We start from the raw sequence: 25,130 nt of genomic DNA, 5'->3' as shown, positions 1-25,130 counted from the left end.
ACCAACTAACAAACCTTCGCCTCATTCCAAGCCTTCATAACACTGAATATCGAAAGAGAAAGCACCAGTTCTAAAAATTGTCAAGGATATATAATACCACATTTTCTGTGATAATTCAGTGGCACCAGTGACTACTTCATCCGATTTTAAAACTTTCAAAAAACTTTTGGGCACAGCTCTAAACCCCTTTAGCTACAGATCAGAATCAGAGCTCATCTGTAGGTAGAAATCAGTCAATGATTCCAGAATACATTTTCCATTTGAAAAACTTTAGATTTATTAAGCACATTCACTGTTTCTCTACAAAAAGTAGATACATACTTGTCATACATGAAAACACAAAAGATCCAAAAACTTGAACAAATATTCTAAAAACTTACATTGCAATCATCTTTCTCAAAACCAAATTAAGGAAGCTGCAAATTTACAGATGTTTAAGTGTTGCACATTCCTGAATCATTCAAATATTTACAAAGCAAAAAGTGACCTAAAAGATACTGAGTCTAGCATACATATAATCATAAACTGTGCTTTGATCGATAGTTCAATCGTGGTCCACTGTTTTGCTAATTAACTACTACTAAACTCAAGAGAGATGTACAGTATAAATAAACAAACATCAGTTTGGTTTTGAAGTACTGCAGTTAATACAGAATTCTGAAATGGGTTCATCACACACCTCCTCTGTCTGAAATACTGTCTAACTTGCCCTTTCCAAAGCACATATTCATATGATCCTCTGATTTCCCTTTGGAATAAAGCCATTTGTGTTTCACTGGAAGCAGTATCTGAGATTTATGGAAAGGCAGTGTGACTGTCCACATCTCAAATGACAGTTCAGTGATGGAAGCATATACTATTAGGAATAACACCTGCTAGATCTAATTATAGAGTAATCATTTATACTATTATTCACAATTAACTCTTGCTGATGTTGGGCAAGATGTTGGTAGTATGATAAAAGAAATGCAACATTCGCTTATGGCTACATCATAGTGACAATCAAAGGTGAATAAAAGTTCAACATGCTAACAATTTTTAATAAACACTGTGGAACGTGAACAGAAGTATTGTTCACTGATTATATCTTTTACTGATATAATCTTACATTTTATACTTATAAAAGTGCTACATTTTAGCGCTACTGTCGATCTGCATTGTTGACTTCATGCAAAGATCACTAAAGGCATAAAGCATATCTTACTGCATACACTTCTAAAATTTATGATTGTTGTGCATAATGGTAGTTTTTTAAATAATAGTTCACCCAAAACAGAAAATCACCATCAATGAGGAGACACAAAGAAACCATCTTATGAATTCAGTTGTATGAACCACTATTATGATACTCCTTTTTTGTTCCATAGAAGTTTTGAACCAAAATAAAAATAAATGTTGTTGCACTTGCACTTTTGGGCGAACTGTCCCTTTAATACACAGATAAATTTGCAAGAGTAAAAGCATTATTAGCATGCGGCTTGAATGTCATGAAAACAGAGAAAGAAATAATAAATCACCCTATTCTCTGTCATTTTTATGTCATAAAGGGGAGTTGTATCACGTTTATAATTGCACTATTTACTTCAGTAACTGTTGTGCTAAATTAGGTATGTAAAGCAGTAAAAAAAAAAAAAAAAAAAAAAAAAAAAAAAAGTTACATCTGAATTGATAGGGGTAGAATTTCTTTCTTTGAAGCGACAGAGCTGCATTTGACAGTAATACATTTACAACTACACAGTTAATAAGGTACTTTCTGGAATACACACGTTAAATACCATTTAATACTACATCCATTATTCTTACCATATCACAAAATGCACTGTTGGGAACCTAAATTCAAAAGGAATGTATTTGCAAAGTCTTCACTTTGCAAATACATTCAATTTTAACTGCAATTTACCTGAATTACAGAGGTAATAAAATTAATGAAATAAATCTATTAGAAATGTTACAAGTAAATGTAACAATTGCATTTCTGTGATATTAGATTCAAATTTGTATGCATTTATTAATTTTGTACATATGCTATTCCTTGTTTTACCCTTTGTCTTGTATTAATTGTTGTACATTGTGTCATGCAGTGTCTATTGTGCCCGGCGAATAAAACCAGTACCATTATAAAATGACATTCTTGCCATAGAATAACACACCACATCGAGGAAGTTCACTAAACTCTTACTTAATATGACATGAATTGTGGGCATCTTCCCAAAATAATATGACATATTTGGGATTCTCTGACATTTATAAATGTGCCATAAATATACCCTCCATACAATACATTTTCAGAAAATGCCTTTATAAAAAAGTGAGCTGTCAAATAATTATATCCACTGTAGTGAACTTAACTTAATGTAACAAAAACAATAGTCATGATCTGTGGCCCTCTGTGTCTAAAGAGAGTAAATACCCAAATATCGCACTTACATAAAATGGAAATTCCCCACAAACAGAAGTTGATTTTCAGTCAAGTGTAAATTCATTTGGTCCAGGCAGTGGTGCTACTGTATTCAAAGCATTCTGTGCTGCCAATCTACTCATCTAACAAATAGCTGGCCTCCCTCAGATCTTTTTTGCACGCCGGCCGAGGTGATGATAGTAACTCAAAGTGACAAAGAGGAAGAAGGTTTCACTGAGAAGAAGAACGATTGCTCCGTTGGACAGTGTGCCCATCTCCAAGAGGGTAATGGATGTCACTGGAAAAAAAATTAGTACAGAGACTAATTTGTAAAGCCAGACAAAGTAGTAGTCTGAAGCATATAATGTACAGACATTTAGCAATAGACGAAAGATTTCCATGCAGCATAGCTACAACACGCAACTCACAAACCTATTTAACTCGCAAATATGTACAGTGAAAGGCAACAACATGCTGCCCTCTTTTGGAAATACAAGATGTAGCAATAAACAAATGTCGTAAGGGACAGGCCGGATTGGACTTAAAAATAAAACTATAACAAAAAATAAAATAAATACATAAATTAATCTTAAAGCAAACAAAAAAATATATAATATGTTAAAAACAACTAAGTAAATATGTAATAAAATAAAATATAAATGGTAAAGTTCTAGTAGATGCAGAAACTTTAGAACTAGGCTTTTATTATGTGACAGTCCTAAATACAGTAAGTGTAATTACTTTCTTCAACATTTATTTTAGGAGTTTATTGGCTTCATTTTGTCTCTAATCCTTTGAAGCTTGTGCTTGGAATGGATTTTAAAGAGAGCTTGTTGCCATAAGAGGGCAGTACAGCCTTAAGAACGATGAGTATTCCAGACGTTCTCTGCTCACCAGGGCTCAACAATAAGGATGGCCCAATGGTTCAGGGGCAGTGCAAGAGAGTTTCAAGGCAGATTTCATCAGGTTTTACTGACTTGCCATAGACTTGGAAGTATCTTGAGAATGGGTTACAATTATAATACTTTGCACTGTTTTCCAGAAAGTTTATAAATGTATAGCTATCACCCAGTAATCATAAAACATAGCACTTCAAAATAAATAAAAAATATGGAAAAAAACTGACAAATATAAAAATACATAAAAATAAATAGGTTAAAAATAAACCATGTAAAAAAACAACAACTTACTATTAAGCCCTCAATTTTCCTCAAGTTTAAATGTCCCTTAATTACGGGTAGAATAAAGATTAAATGTCAGTTTCCATTCTCACATCCCTCAGCACTGTCTGCCCACTGTTCTCAGGGAAAAAAAACCCTGCCTCACCTAGAAATTGTACCCCGAAGTAACATGCTTCTGTAAGTAGCGTCCATTGAATGATGACCTTTTCTGCTGTGTACAAGCCATTCCACAGAATTAATGAGATACCTGTTGAGAAAAGCAAAACACTCAGAGTCAATTCTGTGATCATCCTGAGTCAGGTAGAAACATTAAAGGGGGCCTTATCTAATAAATATAATGCAGAATCTCCTCAAAAACACCCAAACACTTAGGCTCAGAATTAAAAAGCTTGAAATCTGGCCCAAGATCAGAGGACCAATGCTGCTGTGGGTTCGTTCGGGGAAAAAGCGCAGAGAGTCCTTCTGATCTCCTCCCACACTGCGGATACAGATAACACGGAGAGTAGCTGTTTCTTCAACCCTGCCAAGTGCCATCTGCCAGCACTATTTTTCCAGTCTTGCTTGAGTAATTCCCACCATCGAACTGGCCATTGATCTGACAGAAGAACACTCACACCTTGCATCGCCACTGGGGTATGAATTGTTTGTGAGCTAAACCAGGTGTCATACTGTATAAAGACCACTGGAGCTCAGTTAGGGGTCTAGACTGCAAAATACAGCCCTTCTGAAATTTGCATACTAATATCATGTGTACATACAGCAAAGCTTCCAGGGCAGTGCTGCAGAATCATACTCATGAGCACTCGGACAGATAATGTATGTAATCACGTTAGCATAATATTCTATATCCCCCACTGGTTAAGGCTGGAATCTAAACAAATTGGGGAGAGAAAACTTCTTTATGCTGAATTAGAGTCTGCGTTACGTTATTATGGAGAAAAGACAAATAGGCTGCTGTTCATAATGAAATAAGAGCATAGGAAGGGAAGGGATTTTATTTCCACAAAACAGTCTCTTTCACACACCCATAAGCCACCCATGCAATCTTTTATAATACAAGACCTTCTACTGCTGACTGTAAGCTCAAGCACGGGGTGAGCCAGGCATGTGCTGTTATTGTGAAGCATCCTGGGACCAGCAGGGGGTCATTACTAGTCCCAATACAGTAGCACTGCCCAGCACTCTGAAAGCCCTGCCCTATATGTGGCTAAATGGAATTATACAGACTCATCCATTTTTAAAACAGAGGCGTAAAATATTCATATCATTTGAAATCATACACTAATCTGGCAGAGAAAAGCTCATCTAGTCATGAATATTTCCTGTGAGTGGGAGAGAGACCTGCACAAATGTGTTTACATTATGCATTTGCTGTGCATAAATTGAGATGGAGTTGAAAAAGCCAAAGTGTATAGACGGAGATGGAGAAATGCGCATTTAATCATTCCTTTCCAAAATAATGGGGGTTAACGTGGCCCGTTTTACAAAGGGTCCAGTACATACACATGCATTTTATTTGAACGATATCTTCAATGCTTTTACAAATGCCATACTTTTTTTTGTTGTCCTATTATTATTATTTATTTTAATAATTTATCTCATTATAGACTTGTTCACTCTTTACATGTGTAAACTGTGAAATTCACTATATGTAAAGGGTTCCTTCATTTTTGTGGCAATGTAGTGTATGTGTAAGTAGGGCTGTGCAATTAATCGAATTCGATTATCATACACATCTCGTCAGTAAAGCCAGTTTCATGATTAGTAGTAAATCACCATCAACTGCTTTCAGATGGAGCGGCATTTTCTACACAGAGCCGTAGTTCAGTGACAAGCTAGGCAATATCGTGATTTACTACTAATCATGAAACCGGCTTTACTGACAAGATGTGTATGATAATCGAATTTGATTAATTGCACAGCCCTATGTGCAAGTCAGAACAGGCCACTTTGTTGTCATTATCATCCCTTGCAGTTTTAAACTTTCTCCCTCCAAACCTTATCACATAAAGCTGAACATACACAGAAGGGCTCCTCCGTAGAGTCTGATGGAGATCCTCGAGGTGGTGATCTCAAATATTATCTCGTAGAGCTGGCTGGGAAAAGCCAAGGCCTACAACAAAGAGAAGAAGGTCACATAATGAATGTAATGTTAAAGGAACTCTAGGGAGAGGTATTAATATTTGCAAAAAATTCCTTTAAGATGACAGAAAAACAAGAAAGGTCAATTCTAAATTAAAAAGTGAAAAGCAAGTTGGGGGTTGGTAATATTTTTTTAAACAATTTTAAAAGGAGTTTTAACTATTTGCTTATGCTCAACAAGGCTGCATTTATTTGATCAAAAATACAATAAAAACTAATAATGTGAAAATGTATTACTGTTTAAAATAACCTTTATTTTAATATATAGTATTTAAAATGTATAATGTCACATGTTCCTTAAGAAATCATTATATTATGCTGGTTTGGTGCTAAAGTAAAATTCCTTATATTATCAGTGTTCAAACCAGTGCTGCTTAAAATTTTTATTGAAACCATTAATTTTTGTAAGGATTCTTTAAATAATAGACCGTAATTATTTTTTGTAACATTATCATTGGCTTTACTGTCATTTTTTGATCAAAATAACGCATCCTTGCTGAATAAAAGTATTAATTTCTTTTTTTTTAAATTACCCTCAAGCTAGACAGTAGTGTAAATGATTAAATAAAACACAATGAGCATTATTTCATTTTGGAGCATGAACTTTTACACATTTTGAGTAAACTGCTCACCATTAAGGATGTGGATGTGAACAGCACTGCAGAGATGAGGAGCCAGAGCCTGCAATGAGACAAGGAAAGACACAACACATCAAACCAGCTGGCCTCTAATAAGACACAAATGAACAACAATCAAAACCCTTGAGGATTGGCAAAACACAAAACTGCACAGAACACTGGAGCAATTAAATTAGTAGGGTGTCTGATGTCATATGCAAAGACAGAGACAAGCCAAGTCTGTGCTCTGATATGAAGAGAATGATCGTTTCTAAAGTCTTACCGGAGACCAATGGGCTCACGCACAGCAAACTTCATCTCATTACCCAACATCTGACTGATCTGCAAAATGAGAGAAATGTCAAAATTAGCATGTAACACTATAAGCCACATCTAAGACACATTAATGACTTTGACAAACATTACAATCTTTCTATAAACAGACCAAGGTGGCATGAAAAAATACAGGCCCATGGTAGAAAAATGTCAAATATAGGAAAACAAGCCTGACTCACAAAAGTAGGATTATCAGATTTGCTGATAGCACAAGCCTGCCAAGACTGAATGGACCATGTTTTATTTTTTAGTTTTATAGAAAGTTTTATTTTGTGAAATTGGAAACTTTGGTGTAGAATCTGAAGGGTCTGATAGGAAAGTTTGAGTTTTGCTTTGATTTAATAGGTCTATTTTGACAGCAGGCTGGGTGGTTTCACAATGATGGCTTTGTGTTCGCAATCCAGGCTGTGGGCCACAGGGGAGCACAACTCCTTCACACAGAATCAGACAGAGACAGATAAGAATGTTGAAGGTGGTACAATATAATGCTTTCTTTGGGTAGCCTAACTCTCACGATTCCATAAGTGACATGGAATATTGCAAGAAAATGCTCTGTTTAAAAGAGCATACGAGTAAACAATGTCCATCTAACATGATTATGAAAACATTATGAAAGCTTTAAAATAAGATTTAAAGGAAGGTAAATTCAATAATACTGAGAAATAACTTTTTTGTTTTAATATATTTTAAAATGTAATATATTCTTTGGATGACAAAGCTGAATTTTGTTGATTTAGGGCTCAAAATTTCTTTTTTTTTATCAATTTTGAAAACAGTTTTGCGTATGATTATGGAAACCATGATTCTTTTGATTTTTTTTTTCAGGATTCTTCAAAAGTTTAAAAGAACAACATTTATTTGAAATAGAAATCTTTTATAACATCCTAAATGTCTTTATTATTTGCATCCTTTTTGAATAAAAGTGTTAATTTCTTTAAAAATATATATATACACTGACCTTAAACTTTTGAAAGGTAGTGTACATTTTGTGTGTAAACATAAACAGGTGGTTGAGATAAGAAGGTCAATGAACCTTTCACTAAACCCGGCCTTAAAGTGATAGTTCACTCAAAAATGAAAATTCTGTCATTAATTACACACCCTCACATCGTTTCAAACCCACAAGACCTTCGTTCATCTTCAGAACACATAAGATGTCTACGCATGGTCAGAATGCTGTTGGATTTCATCAAAAATATCTTAATTTGTGTTCCGAAGATGAACAAAGGTCTTATGGGTTTGGAACGACATGAGGGTGAGTAAGTAATGACAGAATTTTAATTTTTGGGTGAACAACCCCTTTAGATTTAACATTAACTATTGCCATCTGCCATGTATTCTTTCAAACTTGCTCGTCTAGTGTTAGTTCTTTATACCAAATAATGAAACCTGAAAGCATACTGAAAACCCTTTCATTTTATATTTAAATTGACAGTTGTTCTAGATGTTCTTGAATAATCCCAGAAATAATTCACTCAATTAATTCTTTCTTTGTCTGCATAAAAACTCTAACAAAAAACCATGTCAGACCAAGCAATAGTAACAATAGGTTACTGTCGTAGCCCTGCTTCTCTGAAACATCAAGTGTAGAGACCCACCTATGGGATCTTGAACACGAGATGATGAAAGAGAACCATTAGTTGCAGGCTTAGAGAAGGGTCAAAAGTGCTTAAGGAAATCAGCAGGAACCTATACAGTAGCAATGTACATTTTACATATTTTTGAAGCGCATAAATAGACATCATCTTTACTTCAATGTGCTCTATAAGAAATTATCACAATGATGTTACCTTGCTCCTTTCCATTTCTAGCTCAAAATAAATGTATGTGGCTTCCAGGGCTAAAAAAAAAAAAATCAACATGCCCTAATGGCCATTAAACATGCAGGCTTTCTCTTTCTTCTCCCACCCTAAAAGAGAGGGCTTTATCCATCTCCCTACTCCTCCACACTCCACTAAAAGCCTCCGCAGCATGGGTAATTTAGTGTTGATGAACACCCGATCCGTTTCTGATGAGAAGCTGTGGTGCTGAAATCCTGGCTAAAGGTCATTTTATAGGGGAAGCAAGAAAGCTATGGAAGGTGAGTGGAAGATAATTTGGTAAAGTGATTGCTGTGGCCTTCAAAACACAATAATGATTGGTGCTAGCATGTGGCATTCATGTAATAGTTGCACTTTGTTTAATCCTAATACATTTTCTTTGTTGTGGTAGTCCCCTTTAAGAAAAAAAGGAGTGTTTCTGTGCAGTGTTTCTCTTCAGGTGTGTTTGCATGTGTGTCACAGCAACTGTTTTATCCTCTCAGGAGCACAGAAATAGTAATGGCTTACAGTAAAGCAGATGTCATAGACAAGCTGATATCAGCCGTTTTTGTCTTGTTAATATTTAGTTCTACAGGTTTAGCTTATTGTAATATCTAGACTTGGAACATTTTTTCAACTGATATTGCCAAAGCATTTCATTGTGACTTGATGAACAAATGCTGCCGTATTTACCCAGTAAACAGCAGCAGCTAATACGGTGCACCATTGATTATTCTCAGGAGAAAAGTGATTGCAGAGATAAAGTGTTCAGAAAGCATGTCGCACTGAGAAAGAAGAGCATGTCATGTGCTATAGGGACCATCACTCAATCAACACCTCGCTCTGGTTGTTTCTGGGGGGGGTTAACACATCTCGACAACTGCTGGGAACAGGGAGTACTCCGTTTTCTCATAAGACCTGTAAAGGCGGAAGCTAGACAATACGTTCGTCTGATCGCAGTATCGCAACAACTGGGCTGATAGCTTCTTTTAGTGACAAGCTAATGGGGAAATTAAACAGAGTGCTTCAAATACATCATGGCCCACATTATCATGTTAATTGGTGGAACATTTGCTGAAAATGTACTCACCCTGAGGCCATTCAAGATGTAGAGGAGTTTGTTCCCTCATCTGAACAGATTTGGAGAAATTAAGCATTACATCACTTGCTCACCAGTGGATCCTCTGCTGTGAATGGGTGCCATCAGAATGAGAGTCCAAACAGCTGATAAAAACATCACAATAATACACAAGTAATCCTCACGTCTCCAGTCCACCAATTAACGTCTTGCGAAGCGAAAAGCTGCATGTTTGTAATAAACAAAATCATCATTAAGATGTTTTTAATTTCAAATGTGTCCATTGTTATCATTTAATTTCAAATGAGTACTCCATAATATTGCTTTCTCCAGTGAAAAGGTAGTCTCACCTGAATCAGAAGAACAATATGCACAGACAAAGCACAGTTTAGAAGCAAAACAGATTGTAAATAGTTGTAAACAAATATGGTGGTTGATTTTGATGTGACAGGACAATGATGTTTCACTGGTGGAAGTGTTATTATGAATTATGGACTGGTATTTTGGCCAGAAGCACCAGTTTAAAGTAAAAAAATCTTGATGGATTTGCTTCTAATCAACACAGATTTTCAAGTCACAAGACGTTAAGTGGATTACATGTGGATGTTTTTATCAGCTGTTTGAATCCCATTGTGGCGGTACCCATTCACTGCAGAGGATGCATTGGTGATCAATTTCTTCAGTCTGTTCAGATGAAGAAACAAACTTCATGTTGGGATGAACTATTCCTTTATTATAGAAGCTCAGTAGGAATTGCATTTATGCATACCTCCAGCCAATAGTGCTATCTGAGCCATCTCTGTGGAAACAGAGGGTGATGGGCGACTGCCCCTTAATGGATGTTGTCTTTGATCTTTCTCTGTGACCCTACCCAGAGTTTGATGCACAGTGCAAGGGCGGAGAGGGCGACCATGTCTGAGTGGCGCCCATGTTTCATGTGGTCTACCTCAAAGCTCCATGAGTTTTAATAGCACTGAGCATGAGGCAGGCAGTTGTGCCAATAAGCTCTCATTGTGGGTTATTCATGGTGGTGTAACGTGACTGCACGCTGGCTTCAGGATGAGTGTGAAGGGGCCAATTAGTGTCCTACAGCCGAGGTGCGTGCCACACTGCGCCACAACTCATCTAGTCAGCCACCTCTCCCATAGCAGGTGTGTCCCTAATGCACAATAAATGTGTGGTTCATGTGAAGTAACCCCACCTCCCATGAAGGAAAATAGCTCAGTATGGAATGTATTCTATCATTTATAAATTGCTTTCAACAGAAATATATGAAAAATAAACAACAGCTTCTAAATGTGATGCTCAGAAAAACAGGTCTAGCATTTGGACCAATCAGACAGTCATTAGATTAACAAATAATCACAGACCCCTCACCCAATAAACATACTGGGTGCCAAGATGTCTGTGAACGACACCAGGCCCCTGGTTACCATGACACCTCAGAAGCTCCATGAGTATATAAAGCTCCATGTATGTATATGTATATATATATATATATATATATATATATATATATATATATATATATATATATATATATATATATATATATATATATATATATATATATATATGTGTGTGTGTATATATGTATGTGTGTGTGTATATATATATATATATATATATATATATATATATATATATATATATATATATATATATATATATATATATATATATATATATACATACATATACATATACATATATATACATACATATACATACATGTATATAATTTTTAATTTTATATAATACTAAAATATATTAAATATTTTATATTTTAATAATGCACAAAACATTTAAAATATAGTTATTAAATAAGCAAATTAATAAATGATGTTACTGCTGAATGAAGAAATTATATGAATGATAAAATACACTACATAAAGATTTACATATAACATTTTTTTATATTTAAATTTTTCTTGCACTATACTGTTATACTGGATATGAATAAAAATGCTTTCTTTAATAATAGCTGCTATTGAGGTCAAAGATGAAGACTGATGCAGGCAAGTGGAAAGTTACCTTGGACCTGTGCACCTCTCCGTCATCATCCTCCCCGCCGACACCCAGGACCTTGCGGGACTTGAGGCGACTCACAAGGTCAGTCTGACTGTGCTTCTTCATGAGAGGTGGAGGTGTGGAAGCCATGGCAGCAAAGGAAAGCAGGCACTTCAATGAGCTGTCAGAGGGACTGAGGAAACGATACTACATCAGCAGGAGCACTTTCTCAGAACTGTTTTTTCCTAGTATTCCAGTAACAGAGAAAAACATTAAACACAACAAGTAATATGCAGGGTAAACGAAACAAGAAAAATATATAAACATTGCAGTGTGACCTATTGAAACAAGCCCACATCTTCCCACACAGACGCACACACAAAGATCCAGAGGAAACGGTGTTAACTGAATACGGATATACTAAAAACATTTTAAAAGACTGCAAAATAACCAAGGTTATAACCAGACACGAGGAATGAGTGCGTGTGTGTAGATCTCCACAGATTTCCCTTACAATGCCCTTCATTCACAAAATTCTACATATTACCTATGTCTCTTGCATGTTTGTAATATACACTATACTGTTCAAAATTTTGGGGTTGGTAAAATGTTTTTAAAAATACGTTTTTAGTCAGAGCCAATAGCCCTGTGGGCAGCACGTCAATATATAACGCTGTTGCACTGCAGGCGTCCCGAGTTCGAATCCCAGCTTGTGGACCTTTCCTGATCTCACCCCCTTTCTCTCTTCCACACTGCTTCCTGTCACTCACTACACTGACCTATCTAAATAAAAGACAAAAATACAACAAAAAAGTTTCTAATATTCAAAAAGGCTGCATTCATTCGATCATTCGATTCTGTAAAACTGTAAAATTATTTTTACAATTTAAAATATCTGTTTAATATATTTGAATATATTTCGAAATGTAAAATATTCCTGTGATGGGAAAGCTAACTTTTCAGCAGCTATTACTTCAGTTTCAGTGTCACATTATTCTTTAGAAATCACTATAATATGCTGATATGATGCTCAAAAACATTTTTATTATCAATGTTAAAAACTGTTTACAAAAAAGTGTCTATAAATATAGAATTATATGATGAACAAAGAAAAGCAGCAAAAAAAAAGCATTCATTTGAAATGTAAATCTCTTCTAGCATTATAAATGTCTTTACTCTTAATTTCATGGACCCTGAATAAAAGTATTAAATCTATTTAACACATTTTACCATGTTTAAATAAACTCCAAAATCAGCATAGACAACACAAAAACATCATTACTTTACATCTTTATGATGTTTTTAAAGTAGGTATCAATTATAGGAGAGGGTATAACCAAACATAAAAATGTGATATTCCAAAAAAATGACCATAAACGCTGGGTTATTTTCAGAAAAACTTAGGCAGCGATGACTCTGTCATGCATTACACTTTACAGTCAATAAGCTTTGAACAGCATGAAAGAATTTAATTTCAGGTGGGAATAACTATACATTATGTATCATGCATTGTTATCCTGTATATACAGGGCTCCAAACTGCGACTAAAATGGTCGCATTTGCGACCAAAAATATTAATTTGCGAGTTACGTTTTTGCTGAGGTCGCCACTGGCGACTATATATAATTTGCATGAAAGGACTTTTTTCCCGATTGTTTTGCGCTCACATCTTTTGTTATGTTCACGTATTAAACTTACATAAGACGATGCGCATCAAAGTTTTACTGAAAAGAGTTTCAAACAGTCCTCGTCTCTGCCGCACACAGTCTGCTGAACGCAGTGAGAGAGACCTGAAAGGGCCTGTTTACACCTGGTCACTTCATGCATTTTCTCTGATCGGATATCTATATGATTTGTTAAAACGTTTCCCCATTTACACTTGGCCACATAAATGTGTCTTCGCAAAACGGATATAAATCCGTTCTTCAATTCCCGCTTCATATGCAAATATAACGGAGTTCACGTCAATGAAAGCAATGGATAATTTTATTAATTATCAGCTAATTTCAATATCAAGAGAGCGCGCGGCATCAGCACTGGAAAGATAGGCTAGTCTCGCTACTTTTAATGAAGAAGATTGTGTGTTGAGCGTCTGCGACTTACTTTCAGGTTCATTCAGTTTGCGCGTCGCTTGCTGAAGAAATACTCCGCTACTCATCCGCGGTGATGCTTGTTGCATTGCGCTGTCATATCTGACTATAACATGCCATATAGCCTATAAAACGCTCTCACACGTCTATTATTTTAATATTATGGGAGGAGTAAAATTACCATATGTGGTTTCAACAACCAGATGCATTTACACTTGTCCGGTCGATCTTCTTATCGAGATTTTAGTCTATATGCTGTGTTCTGTTAATGCATGGACTTCCTGTTATTTGAAGCGCACTTGCCATCCAGTAATCGCAAAAAGCTTTGTGCTGTCTTACTTTTTAATAAACAAAGCATCAGCTTTAAAATGCTACGAAATTCAAATGATGCGGTTTGGGTGCTCTTTAATGCGGACCACAAGCGCACACTTTGGGTAATATAAACACCAGTCCCCCGCGTCCACACGGTCCGTGTATGCGTCCGGATCGCGCGAGCGGAGAGTATCGCACTTAATGCTCAGGCGCGATCTCTTTAGCACCTCAGTTAAAGCAGCAAGTGAACCCATTATATATTTCGATTTACTACTATAGTATGAAATGAACATGATCAAAAGGTAGGCAATAAGAGAGCCTATAGTACAACTTACTGAAATGTTTTATGTAAAAGCTCATTGTTTCAAACTGAGGAAATGTATAAAGCTTGTAAACATTGCATTGTAATACATTTACCTCAGAATAACCACTCAGTGTCCATAAACTCATCAGTCAGCTAGAAAAATAACTATAAAGAGGAGCGTTTTGCTATATTCATGCGCTGTTGCATATTAATATTTTTACTTATTCTGTTGTACATGATTCAACTCCTCCTATAAAATTGCATTTTACTAATGAAGAAAAACAGACTGAATGTGTGAAAGACGTGACAACATTTATAGGATGCACTGCACTCAGTTGCCAAGTGATGCTTATGGTCCATGATATTGGTACAGATTCTGTGTAACGAACAATTCTTTGTGACTGTATATTTCAAGTTGTAAAAGACATTTAATTCACACTTTAAGTGAACCTTAGTCCCCCGGTCGACCTGATCATCTACAAGATGGATTAAAATGCTGATAAAGCCTAGAAAAGATAAGACATAAACACATGACAAAATGATTGAAATGTTAAAATAGGGGGGAAAAATAAAATGATAATAATAAAATAAACCACTTTTATTCTGTGGCACCTAAAAAAATAATTTGGCGCCTAAGTTTTTCTTTTATAGGAGCCAATGGCTCCTTACTCGATTTTTTTTTGTCTGGAGCCCTGATATATACAGAACACACTTTCAAAGAAGTTCAAAGACTGTAGATTTCTGCAGCACAGAGGGGAAGAGGACATGTTTCTCTGATATCTTGTGCAGACTGCTTATTGAACAACCCAAAGCCTGTCTAATCTAACTGCTTAGGTTTGGTGTTAATGAATAGAGCTTGATTCATGACAGCAGCTGCCCTCATGTTGATCTCAGCTCTTCAGCCCTCGATCTAATGAGAACAGAAAGCACAGACTGAGGCTGCTCAACTTATTGTGAGACACTAAATGCTGCTTACTGCTAAAAGATTAACTGATGTTGCCGAAGGAGAACTGCAGGGTTAAAACTCTTGTTCTATTCCATTACTCAACCCATTCCCATTAGACAACTGAGAAAGGCAGCTAATAAAAAAGAAAGTGGAAAAACTGCAGCCACTTGCCAAAATGGAGCACAAAGAAATTTCCTTTACTGAGGCATTTAACCAACAGCTGCCAGTACTAAAGAGCTTTTTTTTTTTTAAATAAAGAAGCAAAATTATGAAGTCTAAATAGAGATGCTATTAACATCGTCTCTAAAGAGATATAATCCCACTGACTTAATGAAAGTTAAGTAGGCTTTTGGCTTTAAGCCTATGGGATTCATACTTTCACTTTAACTGCTCTAGTGAAAGTAAAAGTCTGTTACAGTCTTTCACAAAGAATTACAACTCTGCAATGTTCCAGGACAGTATGCTAATACAAAATGATAGAACACAGTGACAAAAAGTCAAACAACTCTCATAAAAATATCAATTCAGTGAGATACGCTTAATATCAATTATTCATGCCCCAGTGTATGCTGGGAAGACTGCAAATGTGACTGAATCATAAGTATTTTTCAGTGTAGACCTATATACTATAATAGCAAAGCTGCATGGGTGCAATAACAGCAATAATAAAAGTAAACCCCCAAAAACTACAACAATCAAGTAAATCTTTGACTTTTTTCAGCATTTTTTATACTTAATTTATTTTTTACAATGTAGAAATCAATTCACCCAAAGACTGTCACAACTCAACACATGTATAGACACTATGCAAATTCATATACATTGCACTAACTGTCACGATGCATATTAATATACAAAAATAACATGACAGGACAATGAGCGATAAACTTGTCATATTCATCCTTTCATCAGTATCCTTTTCTGAATAGGTGTTTATCACAGGCCCAGCTACTCATGAAAACTGGTCTCACCACCTGTTCATTTCACAGCAGTTATTTTGACACATAGACCCTTCACCCTGAGAACCCTAATTAGAAAAAATTTAAAAACCCTCAGGCTATACAATACAATGCCATTATAAATGCAAACCGTAAACTGCCTGCTCCATCCCTTTTATTCACAGAATGCCATCCATGACAGCTCATCCAATTGTTCTTCAATCTCGTATCATTATCTTCACAGCAAACGCTAAGTTGCTTCAGTTGCCTAGTAACACAAATGGTATGAACTTTGTGCCTTTCATATGATCATAAATATATTCAGGGATAATGCCTCTCTAATCATTAATCAGCTATTTGAGGTTGGCTGTTATTAATGATCTTATTTCCTCTATGTCATTGTGTTTACGTTCAAAGACAGTTTTGAGAAGCTCACAGAGGCCAAATATTTTCATTCTAGATTAGTCGCGTGCTTACAATGTGTTGCTTAATCACGCCAGTGTTTGCCAACGTGTTTAAAATGACAATTTATTTTAATGCCAATTCTTCAATTTATTTTAAAAGATGACGGGTATTTTGATTTTGTTTCCTTGTAAAATATGGGCGTAAAAATCATTTGGGAAAAGATAATTGCTTAGAAGTGATGTGAACGAGGGCGCAATAAACACTAAAATGTACCCACAATAAACTCTTTAATTACCTACTTTGCTGACAGCAGCAGAATAACTGAAATAATGATGAATCAGCCTGAAGGATGAAGCTGGCTGACCTGGTAATTTGGTGCAGGAACAAAAACCTCCCCCTAAAGATGAAGGTGAGCAACTAAATTAAACTGAAATAATATGAATGTTTTTACTGTATTTTTAACAAATAGATGCAGCTTTGGCAAGAGCAAATCTTATAACTTATAACTAACAAATCACAAATTTTATAACAGTAGTCTGTTTTAAAAAATAATAATAAAAAGTATTTTAAGCTCTGAACCAACCCACTCATAAAAATGTATGTTATGTAAGAGAAGTCCATAAAGTGAATGTGAAAGTTATTAAATTATTACTGATAGGCACTGAATTCAGTACTTCCATTGCTTGTGTTTTGATGCTGAAGATGATGCTACAGAAATCTTCAACAAGAAAAAAAAAAAAGATGAACATACAGAATACATATACACATTTTTCTGATTTTACTACAGCAGTTACATCCACACACATTCATTTCTAAAGAGTTGGCAGAGGCTTTACCTCACTGTCATGGCAACGGTTCATAATTAAGTCTGATTATGTCAGGTTTTGATGGAAAATCACACCAGACTGTTCAAACATTCCATGACCCGAAAACCAGCAACTGAAGATTCAGTGCAAATCACCAAAAAAACAGAAACGCGTACACTGATCGAACAACACCTGCTGGAAGTTTATTAAGACAGTGTGAACTAGCCTTTGCAAGCAAATGCTGATACTGCAGGGCATCCCTGAATAACTCTCCATCTCAGCCCTTACCTTCCACTTCCCCCTGTGACCAATAGAATCTGCAGCATCTTAACTTACTACCATTATCAAGAAGGCTTCTCCCGCTTCCATTACTAACCTCTTTGGAATACTTGAGATCCCATCTGCACGATAACCTGTCTACACATACATCGCTCTTGCACAGCACACCAACACTGTACTCTAAATAGTGTGGCTAAATATTAATTCATGTCCATTCTATACAAACAAATATTCTCATAGCTTCTATGCAGGGTCAGAAGGCTTTCGGATTTCATCAAAAAATATCTTAATTTGTGTTCCAAAGATTAAAATAGGTCTTACAGGTTTGGAATGACATGAGGGTGAGTAATTAATGACAGAATTTTGGTTGAAATATCCCTTTAAAGGAAGTGATTGCCCAAAAAATAAAAATTCTCTCATCATTTACTGAAACAATTATGTCAACATGACTTAAAATCCGAATGGATTTTAGAACAGTAAGTCAAAATCTGTCATCTCCAACTGCCTAAACCTGCAGACTGACTCTCCAGACTGCAAATCAGGGAAAAAATCTGGGCAAAAGTCAAATAGTGTATTACATCTCAGGGCTCGCAAAATGACAACACACTCTCATACTCAGCAGATAAGAAAGGTCAGTGCATATATCGGTGGGATTTACAGTCATGCATATTACATGAATTGGGATCTGACAGATTAAACATTTCACCCCAAGCACAAACTTGAGTCCAAAGGTTCCTTAAAACAAGGTATCCATTGCTCACAGAAACAAAACAATGAGATGGAGGTGATGCTATGTTGAATATGTAATCTATGTGTTAGCCAGTGCTTCACTGTGCTATATTAAGTAGGTTCCATTTCTGTTGTTAGGGAAAGCAGTTTTTCCCCATTACTACAATGCAATGCCTTCAGCTAAGAGTCATTAGCTGCAAGCAGAACCAACACCTTTTGAGAGAACCTGAGAGCCCCTCGAAGTCTGATGCTTTAAGCTGTCAGGCCTGTCATATTGATTAGAAGAGCTCCGCATGATGCTTTCCGCTGGATCTTCAGAACTGCCTCTGAAAGCAGCTGCATGAGGTCTACAAGAAACACCTCCAGCATAAAGTTGTTAAATAGCAGACAGTGAAATGGGCTGTTTTAAGCTGACAGCATTTTCATTATTCCGAATTACTGGAGCACAAAGAGGTCCCACACTCAGTGCTCAAAGTTAAGTTGGCACTGTCATTTTTTTATTTATCACCTAATGTGTATTAAAACATCCAGCGCTACCTTTCTGTAATTTCAGATACAAAAATAATAATTTCTGTGAATTGTGCTTTCTGGCAGCTGGCATGTGAAGAAAAGCTCTGCCTGCTGTGTTTGAGTGCAGGAGCTGCTCTCAGTCACCTCAGTGGAAATAATGTGAACAAGCAGCACAGTCCTGGTGATGTAAAACGGAACTGGCATAATGCTCATATTCCAGCCTATGAGGTGATTCATCAGCAGGAATAGACAGCCTCTAAACAATAAACACTACAATTTTTCCACCAGATGAATAAAACAAAGGGCGAGAGGATGACACCCTGTCGTACAAAATTCATTCAGTTGTCATAAGGTTATATTTCAAACTACTACACCAGAAAAAAAATGTGGTAATGGTTCTACATTGCACAAGTTAGTTCAAACAAGTAAAAATGCAGAATTTGTTCAATATTTCCATGTAAAAAGCTCTAACAAATACACAAGTATTTCTATAAAAGAATCGTTTGCTACATTTTACGAGTTGAGTATTGATCAAGGCTATTATCATTAACTAAAACCATAAAAATGTTTTTCATTAACTGGGATATAATAGTAAAATTATAAAATATATAATAAAACATTAACAAATAAAGTATAAATTATACAATTGAAATATTAAAATATAAAATACATTCAATTAACTAAAATCCATTAAAAAAACTAATAACAATTACAAAAAAAAAACAACAGAATTACTCAAACATAAAATGAAAAAATATGAAATCATCAAATTCAAAATATTAACAAAAACTATAATAGCATGTCAGTGTCTGCACCTTAAGCAATCAGCACAAAGTAGCATGACCAAATTAGATCTCATCAACAAAGTTGCCTACAAGACAAGAAAGTGGAAGATATCATTGTGGGCCAAGCTAACAACATTCACGAAGCACAAAATTTATTAGGAATACAACAGCTATGATATGAGATTAATGACCCATGTTATTAAAATCTAAGAACATTGAATAATGTCTCATGATATTTGTAAAAAAGCTAAACTGACCAAACCAGAATTTTCAGTTATCACAGTAATAATTTGATTCACTCACAGTAATAATTTGATGTCCCCCACACTCTTCCTCCTCGATGGCTCAGAGCAATAATAAACTAAGCTGTTTGCTTACACTAGCTGGATACCTTTAGCTGTAATAAGCCATCTCTGAACGTGAACACCAAGTTAACAAAAGAAACCATTCAACCATTAAATTACAAGCCTGCCTCTCAATCAAACTTTAACAGCATCAAATCAGTATCAAATTATAGCCTATTTAACAATTATTCAGTGGTGACTAGAAAGCAAATCCTTCAACATGTCTGGGTTAAAATATTCAGTTCCAAAAGTAGGTAAATGTCCATACCTTGCATTTCCTATACACTAAAGATTTTGCACACAGTCATCAAGCAAATAATCATAATGCATTTATTATTGATTCTGGGTAAACAGTTCAGCCTGATTCCCTTTTCTCTCTACAAGTGTGTTTAGTGTAATAAAGTTCAGTAAAATCATCCTAAAACATCCTAATTGACTGACATTCTTGTGGGGGAAAGATATAACATTTCAGTGCACTTGCAAAAATCCTGAGCATTTAGCCAAATCTGAAAAATTCAGACAGTCTATGGTTATAAAAAGAAAAATTAGTACAGCTAAATATTTAAATGCTTTTGCCAAAGAGGTTCCTGGCAAAGACCCCTAAAGCTAATTAGGTTGGAGGATGAAAAGCCCTTTTTGCTGCTGTGCAGTCATCTGTGTTAGACAGTTAAAGGGTTGAGGATGTTCTTTCCATGGCCATGTGTGGGGAAAAATCAATTTGGTTTATATTTAAAGGCTACAGCCATTCAGCACTTTGCTTCACAAAAGACCCTTTGCATCTCATTTCACATGGTTAAATGGAATGTGGAATGTAACCTCCCATGCCATAAGAATCTTCATATTTTAGACAATGGAGCATGTGGAGGGTCAATAAGCTATTTATAGAAAGATAAATACTTGATTGATCAGAAGGGGAATTTAGTAAATCAAATAATTGCCCTTCCTCATATGTAACAGGTGATCAGCCGATACTATGAGAAGTACTTCACTGCGCTCTTTGAAGGAAAACACGGCATCTGCCACATCAAAGTCAAAATGATCTGCAAAACAGGAAGTTAACCTCCAAAACCTCTACAATTCTTCTGTCAAGACTGTAAAATCCTTTAATAAACAGAGTAAACATTGGCCAAATAAATGAAAACATTAGAAACCAAGCATCACATAAAACCATAATTTTTCATTAACCTTAATTGACCCGCCGTCTGTGTCTCTATTACTTTACAATATTGGTCATAACAAACCAAATTTAAACACATGATGTAATGCATATGCTTAAAACTTGTTCAATACACAAGATGTTTATTATCTGAGCAAGCTTGGATGCTTTTCTATTTTTATTTATACTTATTTTCTGTGTTGTCATGCCAAATGATCTTATAAAAAAGGTCATGCAGTGTCATATGATGATGACGTCAAGTCCAAGGACTAAACAAAACTGTGAGGCAAATTTATAGATTAAGACAGATGCGGGCTTTTATGTGGAAAGATGGGAGTGTTAGTCTGCTAAATGCCATGGCTAGGATGGGTGGGGTGTTTGATGGTGAAGATAAGTCTAAAACCATTGGCTTTAACATTTTTCAAAATATAATTCTAGCAGTAACAGGAAGACAAAGTGACACTTGTTATTTGTAACTTTGGATGCATATTGTTTAATATGCCCAAAAAAGCAGTTATATATACTTCACCAGCACCAGTCTTGACATGCTACAGGTGAAACCAAAAATGTGTCTGCTCTACTGTAAAATAATTCCACAGCACCTCACACACCTAACCTTATACCTACAAATTTACCACTGAATGGGAACAATGTTTCCTTCTCGCCTGGGGTTACTGATGATCCGGTCATTTGACTAAGCACAGAGCCATTACCTCAATCAGAGCTGTTAATGTTTCACCTCATGAAGCACAGCATGCATCTTCCTCAGTGATTCAGTCCAAGGCCTCACAAAATCGCTTTTCTACAGCAAAAGGACACAATGTCTAAAAATGCTTTAGGAAGCATTTCATTCATCTTAAGTGTCGTGATTGTATTGACTCATGTGACCATGAAAAATTATGGCTGCAGGCAAATTATTGCATTAATGAATTGCAATTAATTATAATGAAATTAATGCAATAAAACATTTAAAACTATTACTCTGGCCCCTGACCTCTGTGGTCATTCAATAAAAAATAGATTTTCCAACAGAACAACTCAAGCTTGAAGTACCACCTTCTTATTTTGCTTGTTTCACCTTAGAAATTTTGTGTTTTTCTTAGATTTAGAAAAATATTAAAAGTATACAAAACAGATTTTCTGAAAAAAAAAAAATCTAATAATAATATGGATTATAAACATGCCATTGTTTTATAAACATTATATTAAAAAAAAAAACATGTAAACTACTTACTTCTAGTCAATTAAGATGGACGCAGAATTTAAAATCCCTCTCTCTGAACATATGGTCCAGCGTCTTCCAATAAAATCTCAAATACACATTACACCATACATCTACATAGAGCTGAGGAACGGAGAAAATGATTCATTTATGTAAAGCAGGTTAAAGAAGTCAGACAGAGCACAAGGGACTGACCCAATTAAGAGTGTTTCCTGTAATGTACGTCCATAGTGAGGAACATCACATTAGGTGCCCATTTCATTTAGAAGCTACTGTAAGTCAGTTAAAGCATTGAAAAGAAAAAAAACATTTCTACTTTGTCCATTTAAGCCTACAGGTAGGGCTTTTTCAATCAATGTGTTTCAACCAACATACACTGTATATTTTATCAATAATTCATCTATATATATGGCGAAAATTTTATTTGCTCTTCTCAATGACTTTGCATCGTTGACATAAAAAAAAAACTGAAGTTGTATCTAGGTGCTGAAACCCATCAGATGGCACTGTGGTGAAAAATTTATTAGATATTAACCTTTACAAATGAGAACAGCAGCATCTTCTGATTCAAAATCCTATTTATAATTCTGTTAGTTTAAAAAATATTCATTAAACATGTTGTTATTTGCTCAGCTTGTGCCCGGCCCCTCTACGTAAATCTTGATTAAATGATATGTAACATTACAGGTGCAAAACGTGCAATGTGGATATTAAAAAAAAAAAAAAAATCTTGAAAAGTGACTATATCAAACTTGGTTATAAACCAACACCTGTCTAGATGAGAGTGTCATTAGCTTAAACTGTATCAGTGCAGTGTAGATGGAATTTGGATCAAATAAAGTCCAATTAAACATAACTAAACATTATTTCAAACCACTTTAAAATCAAGCAAAATGAGATCTTGTGGCCAGTTGTTATGCTTCCCCTCTAAAACCCTGTCCCTAACCACTGATGCATAAAGTATGTAAGATACGATTCTGTGCTTCCGAAAAATATATAAGACTGTTAACACCGGTTCTGTTTTATCATAAAAGTGTAACAGTATATTACACTGGATTTTCATCCACTGCATAATGAAAACTTCTACATCAACACAATAAGTGTAGCAAGAGTTTTCAAACAATGGTAACATTAACAGACATTTTGTTATTCAATATACTAACTGTCCATCTCAAACTCAAACTAAAAAATATACTCTAACTTAAAATACCTCAAAAATGCAGAGCTCTGCACAGTGAGGGTTGCCAGACTGGAATTGTATAAACACTACAATTAAAAGACAGTAAACCAATAAAACATTATATTATCGTTAATATCGAGAATTTTAAAAGCACTTTAGGCATGTAGCCTACACAGATCTGACAAAATGCACTAATTTTAGTAAGAAATTAAATAAAATACAGACAGCCTACACTTAAAACGTCTCAAAGTGTCCTCAACAGACATCTGTCCATGTTGTACTGTAAGCTTAGCTTGCAAAATTGTTTCAAACCATACCCATTGCTTTTACTCATATAGTCTCTATTTATTTTATTACAAGCCAATTATTTTTATTAAAATGTTTGTCGGAGATCGACAAACTGTCCAAAGCCAGTTTATGTGTATTATGACAGAGAGCACGTCGAGTTTGGAAGACAGTTGATTTATTCGCTAACTTTTCAATGGCAGCCAATTGTACTCTTTTATCTAAAGCTAAAGTAGAATAATACTTTAAATGGTAAGCATTTAATAACCGTATAAGTTGTTTCCAGGGTTTCTTTAATCGAACCAAACAAAGAGAAGGTGACTAACTGTGTACACTCCCTTCCTTCAAAAAGAAAATTGTCCCATTAACACTTTTGCTCTCTTTGAAGAAAAGCAACAGCGATAATGCTTGACTTTAAATGTAGAATTGCAGCTAGCATTTCATAAGAAAGAGAAATCATTATCCATTTTTACCTTTTCTCGTAGACAAGCTGTTGTGTGCTACCTTGATGTAGTGCGCCGCTCGCGTGCTACAGTTGTGACAATCGCAAAACCAACACAAGCCGCACGCGCTTACCGTAAGGAATAGAAGAGAATTCGCGCGCTGCGGCGGGAACCTACCGTAAGGAATGTAGCTGACTAAACATTCGCATCGTCTTCACTCTAAAATTACAGACAGCATGCATGTCTCGAAAGGGTTTTCGAAGGTGCCATATTGACAGCTTTTGCCCATAAAGCAGTCAATATGTGCCAGAGTATGCCTTTGAGATTGATGACACTATGTTCATACATAGACTATGAATGTAAAACAAAAATAATATTCATACACAGACACTTTTTGGCACTGCATTGCACACTTTTTTCCAGTGGGATCATAAGCAAAAAGTAGGGCAGGGATATTAAGGCTTATAGCAAGTATATTTGCTGTATTTTGAATACAGAAAATAGTATTTAGAGCAATATTTCTTGTATGAAAAATAACAAATGTTAGAATGTTGCATAGTAGGCGATGTCATTGCTGGGGAAGAAAAATAAATAAAAAAGCATGATAGCCTAAAGGGATAGTTCACTCAAAAATGAAAATTATTTTATCATATTCCAAACAGAACACTGGGAATGACATTAGGGAGCGTAAATGGGGCAGTCGTGGCCTAATGGATAGAGAGTTGGACTTGTAACCTGAAGGTTGTGGGTTCGAGTCTCAGATCCGGCAGGGATCGTAGGTGGGGGAGTGAATAACCAACACTCTTTCCACCCTCAATACCACGACTGAGGTGAA

The 25,130-nt window shown here is 35.5% G+C and overlaps 1 protein-coding gene across 1 annotated transcript; it reads right to left on the bottom strand.

The window, feature by feature from the left end:
- Positions 1-256: 256 nt before the first annotated feature.
- On the bottom strand, positions 257-24,409 carry LOC306887412 (tumor protein p53-inducible protein 11-like). The gene is made up of 7 exons (XM_079445105.1): positions 24,326-24,409; positions 11,586-11,754; positions 6,622-6,680; positions 6,354-6,402; positions 5,602-5,692; positions 3,725-3,826; positions 257-2,696 (listed from the first exon to the last, which is right to left on the bottom strand). Exons 2-7 carry the CDS (start codon positions 11,709-11,711, stop codon positions 2,563-2,565), a joined length of 561 nt encoding a protein of 186 aa, XP_079301231.1. The 5' UTR covers positions 11,712-11,754; positions 24,326-24,409; the 3' UTR covers positions 257-2,562.
- Between the last annotated feature and the right edge of the window lie 721 nt (positions 24,410-25,130).

Source organism: Barbus barbus, assembly GCF_936440315.1.
Source record: "Barbus barbus genome assembly, chromosome: 2".
Classification (NCBI taxonomy): Eukaryota; Metazoa; Chordata; class Actinopteri; order Cypriniformes; family Cyprinidae; genus Barbus; species Barbus barbus.
This window is presented reverse-complemented; position numbering and strand designations above follow the sequence as displayed.

Excerpts from the sequence above, each read along its gene's own strand:
- LOC306887412 (XM_079445105.1), bottom strand. The coding sequence starts at position 11,711 with ATGGCTTCCACACCTCCACCTCTCATGAAGAAGCACAGTCAGACTGAC. Across the intron at positions 6,681-11,585 it reads GAGAGGTGCACAGGTCCAAG|ATCAGTCAGATGTTGGGTAA; the intron begins GTAACTTTCCAC and ends CTCATTTTGCAG. Across the intron at positions 6,403-6,621 it reads CGTGAGCCCATTGGTCTCCG|GCTCTGGCTCCTCATCTCTG; the intron begins GTAAGACTTTAG and ends GTCTCATTGCAG.